The following is an 11931-nucleotide window of genomic DNA, read 5'->3' as shown; positions in this document are numbered from 1 at the left end:
ATGGCGGAGGAGGAGGATGGGAGAGACCTGGAGTCTTTGGCCACAGATGAGGAGGATTCAGAGCCGAGCTGCGAGGAGGGAGCGGGCAGCCTGAGCACGGCGGTAAAACTCTGCACGGCCCCGCTCTTTACGAACAAAAACACGACAAAAACACGATAAAAACACGACGTAAACATGACGGAGGCGCGTGCGGAAGCCGGAGCTAGCATCACAACTGTCTCCGCTAACGACGACAACAGCTCATTTTCTTCACTTTTTAAACGTTTAAAAACTACAAGATCATAATTTAACCCGAAATAAATGACAAAGAAGCAAAGGGAAACATTTTATTCTATTAATTTTACGTGATATTAATGACATATGGCATGAAAATACGCCCAGTGACGTCGAGAATAAATGTATTTTTGTGGAGTAAATAAAATGTCTTGAATCTCGAAACGTTTATTTTATATAATTATGAATGTCACGAAGGTTTAACTCGTTTTAGTGTTAATAGTTGCGTGTTCGGTTGTCGCAGTTACACTTTCTGTCCAGTAGATGGAGCCAGTGTCGTGGTTCAGCGGCAGGATTTTTATTTATTTATTTTTTACTTATTATTATTATTATTATTAATTAGAGTCCGACCGATATGGATTTTTTTTAAAATTATTATGATTATTATTATTATTATTATTAGAGTCCGACCGATATGGATTTTTTTATTTTATTTTATTTTTTTTGTGGCCGATATGATATCGATAAAACAGGAGTTGGAGCTGCCGATATAATCACCGATATATTTAGTGATGTAAAAATTCACTGTAAATGTTGAATTGTTTAAAAAACTTAGGTTTGGCTCTAGTGGATTTTAAATTGGGTTTATTTAGAAAACATTTATTGTTATTCTGCTTCTTTACGTCATATTTACACACAGTATGGTCGGACTAATGGCATTTTTGCATCACATTCTACACACTAGTGATGGGTATTCCAGTTCTTTTTACAGAACCGGCTCTTTTGGCTCGGTTCACTAAAAGCAGCTGGCTCTTTCGGCTCCCAAGCGGCTCTTCAGGTTGTTTTGTTGCAAGCAGGACTAAACCAGAACTGAACCAGGACTGAGTGTCGGGACTCGGTCTCTGTCTCTCTCCGTCTCTCGAGCCCAAGATTAGTCCTGGTTTATTTATTTTATGCTGAACTACAGACAAATATGTACGTTTTTTTATCCTATGCACACGCAGATTTGTGAAAGTTTCATTTTGAGACGCTGCTGCTGTCAAACTCCCACGAGTCTGCACGCGGTGTGAAGAGAAAAAAAGTGAGAGAAAGAGAAAACACGGCTCCCAATAAGGAGCAGGCTCCCGTCGTTCGCTTCTAAGAGCCACTTCGTTCGCAACCGACTCATCACTACAAGCTACTAAAGAAACTACCGTTATTAGCCTTTAGTCGTAAATGCTGTGCACCGCGGTAATTCATTTTATGTGTAAATGTCGATCATTCACACCTTATACACAGCTCATTTACATATCAATGCAGGTCGCGGTTTGGGTCGCGGTTCGGGTCGCAGTTCAGGTCGTGGTTCAGGTCATGGTTCGGGTCGTGGCTCAGGTTGTGGTTCAGGTTGTGGTTCAGGTCGTGGCTCGTGTCATGGCTAACGTCGTGGTTCAGGTCATGGCTTACGTCGTGGCTCAGGTCGTGACTCGTGTCGTGCTTCATGTCGTTTCCTGGCGTCTGGTTTCAGATGGTGGAGGACGGGTCGACTCTGATCAGACGGATGGAGATCTGTGTCGCAGAAGCCGAGAAAAGAACCGGCAAAAACGCAGTGAACATGGGCGAGAACTACACCGTGTACCTCATCGAGACCAGGTGACAGACCAGGACCAGGACCAGGACTAGACCAGGACCAGACCAGGACTAGACCAGGACCAGGACCAGACCAGGACTAGACCAGGACCAGGACCAGACCAGGACTAGACCAGGACTGAACCTGCACATCGACGAGAACTACTCTGTGTACCTCATAGAGACCAGAACTACTCTGTGTACCTCATAGAGACCAGGTGAGAGACCAGGACTGGATCAGGACTAAAACAGGACTAGATCAGGACTGGACCAGGACTAAACCAGGACTAGATCAAGTACTAAACCAGGACTGAATCAGGACTAAACCAGGACTGAACCAGGGCCAGACCCAGACCAGACCAGGACTAGAACAGGACTAAAGCAGGAGTAAAGCAGAACTAAAGAGTAAAGCAGAACTAGAACAGGACTAAAGCAGGAGTAAAGCAGAACTAGACCAGGACTAAATCAGGACAGGGGCGAGGACTACACCGTGCACCTCATAGAGACCAGGTGACAGACCAGGACCAGACCAGGACCAGACCAAGACTAAAGCAGGACTAGGCCAGGACTAGACCAGGACTGGATCGGGACTGGACCAGGACCAGACCAGGACTAGACAAAGACTTGACAGAACTAGACCAGGACCAGACTGGACTAAGCCTATTTCATCATTAAAATCAGAATAAATCACCCACTTCCTTCAGAATTAAGTCGAATTCCAAATAATCATTTTCATTTGTAATTAAGTGTTTCCATGGACTTTTTCAAGCAGAAGTCATTTTTATTCAGAATTAAATTATTTTTTTTTTGAATAATGAGGATTTCTCTGGGACAACAGCAGAAAGAAGTGAGAGAGTTTCTGTAAAAAGTCAGATTAAACTCACGAGTCACAAGTTTCATCTGTTTGTAAATAAATAAATCCACAGTTTCCTTTCCTTGTGTTTTTTCGGTGAGCGGCCCCCCGCAGGTGTGTGTGTGTGTGTGTGTGTGTGTAAAAGTGTGTGTGTGTAAAAGTGTGTGTGTGTGTGTGTTTCAGGCCCATGGACGCGGTGAACGAGGGCAGGAACCCGGCCCCGGACTCTCTGTGGAGGAGGTACAGCGAGTTTGAACTGCTCCGGAACTATCTGCTCGTCACATACCCCTACGTCATAGTGCCCCCCCTGCCCGAGAAGAGGGTCAGAACCAGGACCGGACCGGGACTGGACCAGGACTAGAACAGGACTGGACTGGGACTACAACAGGACTAAACCAGGACTAAATCGTGACTACAACAGGACTGAACCGGGACTAGAACAGGACTAAACCAGAACTAAATCAGGACTAGAACAGGACTAAACTGGGACTAGACCGGGACTACAACAGGACTAAACCAGGATGAAACCAGGACTGAACCAGGACTAGACCAGGACTGAACCAGGACTGAACTAGGACTGAACCAGAGACTTAACCAGGACTGAACCAGAACTAAAGCAGGACTAAACCTGGACTACAACAGGACTAAACCAGGACTAAACCAGGACGAAACCGAGACTAAACCAGGACTAAACCAGGACTGAACCAGGACTGAACCGGGATGAAACTGGGACTAAACCGGGACTAGACTAGGACTAGACCAGGACTGAACCAGGACTGAACCAGGACTAAACCAGGACTAAACCAGGACTGAACCAGGACTAAACCAGGACTAAACCAGAAATAAACCAGAAATAAACCAGGACTGAACCAGGACTAAACCAGGTCTAAACCATGACTAAACCAGGACTAAACCAGGACTGAACCAGGACTAAACCAGGACTGAACCAGGACTAAACCAGGACTAAACCAGAAATAAACCAGAAATAAACCAGGACTGAACCAGGACTAAACCAGGTCTAAACCATGACTAAACCAGGACTAAACCAGGACTGAACCAGGACTAAACCAGGACTGAACCAGGTACTAAACCAGGATTAAACCAGGACTAAACCAGAAATAAACCAGGACTGAACCAGGACTGAACCAGGACTAAACCAGGTCTAAACCATGACTGAACCAGGACTAAACCAGGTACTAAACCAGGTACTAAACCAGGATTAAACCAGGACTAAACCTTGTGTGTGTTTCAGGCGGAGTTCGTGTGGCATAAGCTCTCGGCCGATAACATGGACCCAGACTTCGTGGAGCGGCGCCGCGTCGGACTCGAGAACTTCCTGCTCCGAGTCGCGTCACATCCGGTTCTGTCCAACGACCAGATCCTCCACCACTTCCTCACCGAGGTCTGTGCCGCGCTGACCACCACCAGCTCGGACTCGCTTTTCTCTCTGTCACTTGTGTTTTATTTACTGTACATACATTTATATAATTTATGTCTCACAATCCTAGACCAGGACTAGACCAGGACTAGACCAGGACCAGACCAGGACCAGACCAGGATCACACAGTCTCACAATCTCCTGCTGTTTTTTATTGCTACTTAATTAGAAGTTTATTACCCGTTTTTTTTTTTTTTTTTTTTACTATTTGTTGTTGTAAAATAATGTTCCTGTCTCCAAGTAATGTGAGAATAACAGATTTTGCTGGACGATTCATTGACCAAGAATTTATTGCGATAAACGATAATATTGACATTTTGAGACCAATTTCAACTTTTATAACGACCATGGAATAAAAATGCAAATACATCCTCTCAATGATCAATAAACTTTACTTTCTTTTTTTTTTTTTTTTTTTTTTTTTTTTTTTTAATAATAATTTTTATTTGCAAACTACATAGATTACAACAAATAGGAACCAAACGACATACAAGATACAAGACAGACATTACGACTGAACATTACATACAAATAGGAACAAAGATGACAGGGGTTGGTGACAGTGTGAACCTTATGTGTGTGTCTGTGTGTGTGTGCGTGTCTGTGTGTGTGTGTGTGTGTGCGTGTCTGTGTGTGTGTATGCGTGTCTGTGTGTGTGTGTATGTGTATATGCGTGTCTGTGTGTGTGTATATGCTGTCTGTGTGTGTGTGTGTGTGTGTATATGCGTGTCTGTGTGTGTGTATATGCGTGTCTGTGTGTGTGTGTGTGTGTATATGCGTGCGTGTGTGTGTGTATGTGTTGTGTGTGTGTGTGTGTGTATATGCGTGTCTGTGTGTGTGTGTGTGTCTGTGCGTGTGTGTGTGTATATGCGTGCGTGTGTGTGTGTGTATGTGTGTGTGTATGTGTGTGCATACGCGTGTGTATGTGTGTGTGTGTGTGTATATGCGTGCGTGTGTGTGTGTATGTGTGTGTGTGTGTGTGTGTGTATATGCGTGTCTGTGTGTGTGTGTGTGTCTGTGTGTTGTGTGTGTGTATATGCGTGTGTGTGTGTGTATGTGTGTGTGTATGTGTGTGTGCCGGGGGGATAGACAGGCTATGCGGATGATTTAATGTTGACCTGTATTATTGCTATTTAATTTGAGTATTGAAAATTTGTTTAAGTGTGTGTTGGCATTTTGCCTCAGATCCCCACTGAAGTGGGAGCAGGCCAAGCCACACTCATGCCCCCCAAGGCGGGTGCGGGGGCCACCCCCAGGGCTCCGCATGTGGTCGCCCATCGACCAGGCCGGCCCACCCCCCAATGAACCACCTCCCGGTCTGAATGCTCCCCCTCCCTGATATATATGTACATGTGCATACATTCACACGCACACATGCATGCACACACCTGCCTGCACAGGAATGTGCACGCACATCCACATACACACAAGCCTGCACACATACTCACACAATTCACACACATGAACCCACATTCATCCCTGGTTGACTTGTGATGCATTAAAAAAAAAAGTTGGGTGTGATGCATTAAAAGTATCAGGGAGGTAAGGAGCTTGGGGCTCGACCAGAGAGTGAAGCCAGCACAGACTTTAAACTTTACTTTCTAAAGAACATTTAACACAGGAACTGCAAGACAAACAAAAACAACAGGCCTAAATGAAACAGACTTAACACAGGACAAGTCTAATGTGTCTGGTTTACGGCCAGGACTTGTTCACAAAACTGCACTTGATTTAGTCCTGGTTTAGACCTGGTTTAGTCCTGGTTTAGTCCTGGTTTAGACCTGGTTTAGTCCTGGTTTAGTCCTGGTTTAGTCCTGGTTTAGACCTGGGTTAGACCTGGTTTAGTCCTGGGTTAGTCCTGGGTTAGTCCTGGTTTAGTCCTGGTTTAGACCTGGTTTAGTCCTGGTTTAGTCCTGGGTTAGTCCTGGTTTAGACCTGGTTTAGACCTGGTTTAGTCCTGGGTTAGTCCTGGTTTAGACCTGGTTTAGTCCTGGTTTAGACCTGGGTTAGTCCTGGTTTAGTCCTGGTTTAGTCCTGGGTTAGACCTGGGTTAGTCCTGGTTTAGACCTGGTTTAGACCTGGTTTAGACCTGGTTTAGACCTAGTTTAGACCTGGTTTAGTCCTGGTTTAGACCTGGTTTAGTCCTGGTTTAGACCTGGTTTAGACCTGGTTTAGTCCTGGTTTAGACCTGGTTTAGTCCTGGTTTAGTCCTGGTTTAGTCCTGGTCCTGGTTTAGACCTGGTTTAGTTGTGGTTTAGACCTGGTTTAGACCTGGTTTAGACCTGGTTTAGTCCTGGTTTAGACCTGGTTTAGTCCTGGTTTAGACCTGGTTTAGTCCTGGTTTAGTCCTGGTTTAGACCTGGTTTAGTTGTGGTTTAGACCTGGTTTAGTCCTGGTTTAGTCCTGGTTTAGTCCTGGTTTAGACCTGGTTTAGACCTGGTTTAGTCCTGGTTTAGACCAGGTAGAGCTGTTTAAAGTCACACTGTGGAACATTCCAGACAGAGCAGTGACGTCTCCATAGAAACAAACAGGTGACGGACCCTCCAGCAGAAAGTGACACAGTGCAGCTTTAAGGCCACAGAATAAAACAAAAAAATAACAAACCAAAACATTTGAATGTGTATTTTGTATATTTTAGTGTATGTTGTATATGTTGTTTATGTTGTGTATTTTGTATATTTTGTGTATTTTATATATTTGATGTGTTTTGTGTATGTTGTATATCTTATGTTGTATATTTTGTGTATATTTGATGTGTTTTGTTTTTCCAGGAGGTCGGGTGGAAGGAGGCCGTGTACGACACTGGATTTCAGGCCAAGGCACGTCCACATTAACTCTATCAATTTATATTTAGGGACGGACAGATATAAGATCTTTTAAATTATTTATTTATTTATTTATTTATTTTTGAGCTGATATCAGATATTCGATCTGTTGCTGTGGCCAATAACCGATATTTGCCAATACTGATAAATATACTATAAAATTAATATACTGTAAAATGTATTTTAAGTTAAATTAATGGATCAGAAATTCACTTTTCACTTTTGTAAAAATAATAACAGAATGTTTTCATCTGAAAATGAAATAATTAGTCACATTTTTGTGTCACATACAGCCATATAACTCTCTTTTATTTACATTTTTACTCATTAGTCTGTTATTAGTCTGTTCAAAAAAAACAGAGCACAAAAATATTGGTATTGAGTATCAATATCGGCCGATATGATCCTGGAACCAAAATATCCCCGTCCCTGATCACAGAAACAGTTTAAATGAGTTCTGACCCTCAGACACTCGTGTGTGTGTCCAGGCCGACTCCAGACTCCGAGCTCTCAGCGCCACCTTCAGGGTCAGGAACCCCGACAAGTGAGTCACATCACAGGACATTAAAGCTGCTGATACTGTGTCATCAACTGTTGACTACTGCTAACTGGAGGCACTGCTCTGTCTGAAACTCTGTCACTCAAGTTTAATCTGAGTTTTGTTTTAACACAACCTGAACAGAAAGACCTGACGTATCTGAACTAGAGCAGGTGATCTGATCTGTGCTGTTGAACATGTTGTTAATGTATGCAGTGCGTCACCGTGGTAACAGCTGAACATTTCACCACGTAGATAAATGTAGAACACCCCCAGCGTGATGTGAAGTATCAGCAGTGATTCTTTCTCTACATTTGTTTCTGTTTTTAGGCGTTTTGTGGAGATGAAGCACTACAGCGACGAGCTCCAGTCCCACACGTCTCAGCTGCTCCGAGCGCGAGCCGTAAGTGTCTCCTTGGGTTTGTTCAGTAGTTCACTAAGGCCCCGTTCACACTAGTGTGTATGTGAGTTGTTTTCATAGCAGATGCAGTGTTTATTCACACTAATCCGATGGAAAACATCTCCAGAGTCTGAACGATCTGGTGCCTCCAGCTCCATGAGTTCATGTTGGTCCAGATGTGATGGGGACTGTGTGACTCCTGAAAACTCTGATCCTCTGATGTAGGAGCTCGAGTCTCGTCCTTATAGAGGCTTTGCACCGCCACGTGTCGCCATGGCAACAGTACCTAGGCCCCCATGACACCGGGCACGCTATGTCATTGACTTCAGCAGCGTCTGAGAAACATGGGCAGGTTTTGTTGTGTATTTGGTTTTTCTAGACCAGGAGAGTCAAACTCATTTTGTCCGGGGGTCCGTATCCAACCGACTTTGATCCCAAAGTGTCCGGATCAGAAAACTCATGTCATATAAACCCCAAAAATAACAATAAGTTCAAATATTTGTGCAGAGAAACACAAATCTATTACAGAAATCTTTTTTTAATTGATGAACTCTTTCTTATTATAATATTATAATATTATGAACAACCTGAAACTTTAAGAAAAATTCAATTTCAACACAATGTTTTAACATGAACTTGTTTGTAAACAGGAATAAGTCATTTTTTCTTGTAAAAATCCTGCACTCGGCTCCACTTTTCTCATGTTGGACATTTTTCTGATGAGGGTGTCACGGTCAACAGTCAAAACGATCGTCCTTTAAGAGCGTTTGGAAAGAGACAAGTCTTCATTTGTGCTGCTCTGGTGGGAGGGGCCACGTACAGAGACACTGGAGACGCTGCTGTGATAAACACCACAGAAAATTAACAAGATTTTAATAGAAAATATAATTCAAATATTTTTGTAGAAAATCAGCCAAGGGCCACATTAAAGGTCTTGGGGGGCCAGATCTGGCCCCCGGGCCTTATGTTTGACACCTGTGGACTAAAGGATTACAAGCCACATACATGTATTTATCAATGCACATGTAAAAATTCCTAAATCAAAATGTGGAAAAGGGAATGTGTTTGAAAATATATATGCAATACATCTGTCTGTTTACTAATATTATTACTATTACTATTACTACAGTTTAGAAAGACAAATACAACATGAAGTTTTTTTTTTGTTATGTTTTATTGTTCAAGTGCAGAACAGTGAGGGGGGTGAGAGAGGCTCTACATGCCCAGGAGCCTCCTGTACCACCTCCTCTTTCTCTTCTTCCGTTCCATCTCCAGCTCCTGCTCCAGCGCCGTGCTCACCTCCTCCAGCAGGGAGCGCTGTCTTTCTGTGCTCCTCTGCTTTTCCTCCAAGGCGCTGAATCTTTGGAGCAGTAGGGAGAGCTCTGTGTTCAGCTTCTCACGGGTGTTTACCAGAGCTATTTTCTCTCTTCCTCTAAAGCAGTCTTCATGTGATGTTCCTGCTCTACCTGCTGGTGTAGAGCCCTGTTCTTTACAGTCAGCAGGGAGAGCTCTTCCTGAGTTGTAGCCAGGGCGTGGTCCAGTGCGCCGCACCTGTCCACCAGCAGGGAGCGCTCTGCCTCGAGGTCTTTACTGGTGTTCAACATGGTGGCCTTCTCATTTTCTAACTGTGCTCTGCCATGTTTTTCCTCTTTCACTTCCTGCTCTAGAGCACAGTTATTTGCAATGAGCAGGAAGTTCTTTTCCTCACACCTCCTCAGTTTTAGCTGCACCGCATCACATGTCTCGACCTGCACCGAGAGCTGTAATTTTAGCTCATCGCAGGTCCTCAACAGGGCGGCCTTTTCATTGAGCAGGTCGTCTCTGTTCAGTTTGTCCTGCTCGACCTGCTGTTGGAGTGCAGTGGTCTTTGTCTCTAGCAGGGAGCACTCTTTCTCTGAGGTCCTGAGTAGCTCCTCTAGTCCACTGCACTTCTTCTCCAGCAGGGAGCGCTCTTAAGCTTAGCTCTTGGCAGGACTTCAGAATGGTGGCATTTTCTTTCTGGAGCTCAGCAATGTTGTTTTTTCTCCTTTGTTCCACCTCCTGCATCAGATCCTTCTTCAGAGCCCCGTACCTTTTTTTGAGGATGGAGTGCTCTTCCTGAGACCTCCTCAGGCAGTCCTGCAGCTTCTCACGGGTCTGCACAATGTTTTGGACCTGTGTCTGCATGTTCTCGAGTTCCTGGAGCTTCTGGGCCTTCAGCTCAGCCTCCTTTTGGTGTCTGAGCTCCAGAGATGACCTGTCTTTTTCAAGTTGGGCCACAATACGCTCCAGGTGAGAGTTGCGTTCTCTCAGAGCAGTATTTTCCAAAGACTTTTTCCTGGAGTTTAGAATTCAGATCAGCAGAGTCCTGCTGGAGTCTCTGCTTTTCCGTTTTCCACTCTGCTGATTTTCTGCAGGAATCGTCTTCGTGTTGCTGCAACAGCGCTGTCAGGTCAGCGACCTGTTTCTCCAGTCCCTCAATATCTCGGGACTGAGGCTGGTTGTTCAGTTCATCTGGTTGGATGAACAGATCTTCTCTGGCTCTGGCCTGAGCAGCTGAGGCAGCCTGGAGTCGAGACATGACTAAAGCCATGCCCTTCTCCTCGTCCTCCTTGGACCTCTGGTGGTGTTGAGGTCCAAGCTGCTCCCGTTCTAACTCCTCAAGAGTTAGAAACTCTTGAGGATTTTGAAAGGTGTGGACCACCTGTTCTGCTGGTCCAGAGGCCTGATGTGGGTTGGTAGGTGTTAATCCCAACGCCTCCATCAGGTTGAACTCCTGGCTGTACAGGAGTTCGTCGTCCTCACTAGTGTAATCGCACCAGTCTTTGGGCATGTTTGTCTGTGGTGAGTCTCTGTGTCTCGGTCGAAGTCTGAATAGAAGTGATTTTACACTGGAACTTGTGCTACACTTATATAAATGAACAAGTGAAGCTTTATGATGTCATAAAGTAGAAATAGAATGTGGAACGTGTTGCCAGGTGACGCCAGGTGTTGCCAGGTGCTGTCATGTGATCAGGTCAGGTCAGGTGATTCCATAGTTGCCTTAGTTACATATGAATTCCAGTATATCACAGATTTATTTGAAAGTGTTTTTAAAGGTTAAATATGTATTTTTGTGGTGTTTGAAGCGTCTGTCGTCTCCACGTGCTTTTCTCTGTGCAGACGACCAACCTCACAATATGACCGACACCACACAAAGAGAGTTCTCCTGCCAAGATCTGGATCTTTTTATGAATAGTATTTGGAAACATATTTTCGTATGTGATTATTCCACATTATTTCTATTTAAAAAAAAAAAAAAAGTTTAATAGATTTTAAAGTTCCTCTTGTACCGGAGCCAGAACATGTACAACTTACTTGTTGTGCGTTGAAAGGAACGTGTGGATGTGGAGACGTAGTCAAGAGTGGTTGGATTGCGATGTGCTTCGCTTCAGTGACACGGAGTTCATTAAATATTTTCGTATGACGAGAAGAATGTTTGTGTACATTTGTGGCTTGTTGATAACGTGTAGGTCAGCTGAATGCGACCTGGCCGTTCAAAAATGTAAAAAATTCATGTCGGTAACGGAGGGAATGAAATATGCAGCACTTTTTTGGGCAATAAATCCAAACAGTGATAACTCTTGGTTCTCACTTACATATCCTTAACAAACTGGTTTGAATATTTGCTTCATATAGTTTTCTACCATATGGTACAAGATTAGGTTGAAAAACCTCTTACTTTTTGACTCATGAGATTTTTTATTAAGAAAGGTCATGGTAACGGAGGGAAAAGTAACGGAGGGAAAATTGTTCAAACAAGTAGAAGGTGCAGGATTTTACATCATTTGTCGCTTTTTTCTTCCGAATACTTTAATAATAGGAAACTATCTCTATAAAATATGTCAGTCCTTCCAAGCAAATTTTTTTCATTTTAAATACTTTTTTTTTTTTTTTTAAATCATGTCCTTCATCAACAGTTCAAAGATGGAATAACACAAGATATGATGAAATACATCCATTTATTTACATGATTTGCAGGTCTGTGAAATTTGGGAACAAAATTTTGTTAAACATGATCTGTTTAAAATGTATGTAACT

The 11931-nt window shown here is 43.6% G+C and overlaps 1 protein-coding gene across 1 annotated transcript in view; it reads left to right on the top strand.

Annotated features, from left to right (window-relative positions):
- The window catches only part of snx4 (sorting nexin 4), a 42879-nt gene continuing 30948 nt past the window's right edge, over positions 1–11931 (top strand). The window contains exons 1-7 of the mRNA XM_055159996.1: positions 1–102; positions 1718–1842; positions 2855–2993; positions 3924–4073; positions 6881–6928; positions 7423–7478; positions 7803–7875. Of these exons, the coding sequence (XP_055015971.1) occupies positions 1–102; positions 1718–1842; positions 2855–2993; positions 3924–4073; positions 6881–6928; positions 7423–7478; positions 7803–7875 (693 nt within the window). The remainder of the gene's footprint in view (positions 103–1717; positions 1843–2854; positions 2994–3923; positions 4074–6880; positions 6929–7422; positions 7479–7802; positions 7876–11931) is intronic.

The sequence above is a fragment of the Boleophthalmus pectinirostris genome, unplaced genomic scaffold, assembly GCF_026225935.1.
Source record: "Boleophthalmus pectinirostris isolate CB_2022bp ecotype Guang Dong unplaced genomic scaffold, ASM2622593v1 HiC_scaffold_2826, whole genome shotgun sequence".
Classification (NCBI taxonomy): Eukaryota; Metazoa; Chordata; class Actinopteri; order Gobiiformes; family Gobiidae; genus Boleophthalmus; species Boleophthalmus pectinirostris.
Note: the sequence above shows the minus strand (reverse complement) of the source record. Positions and strands in the feature narration are given on the sequence as shown.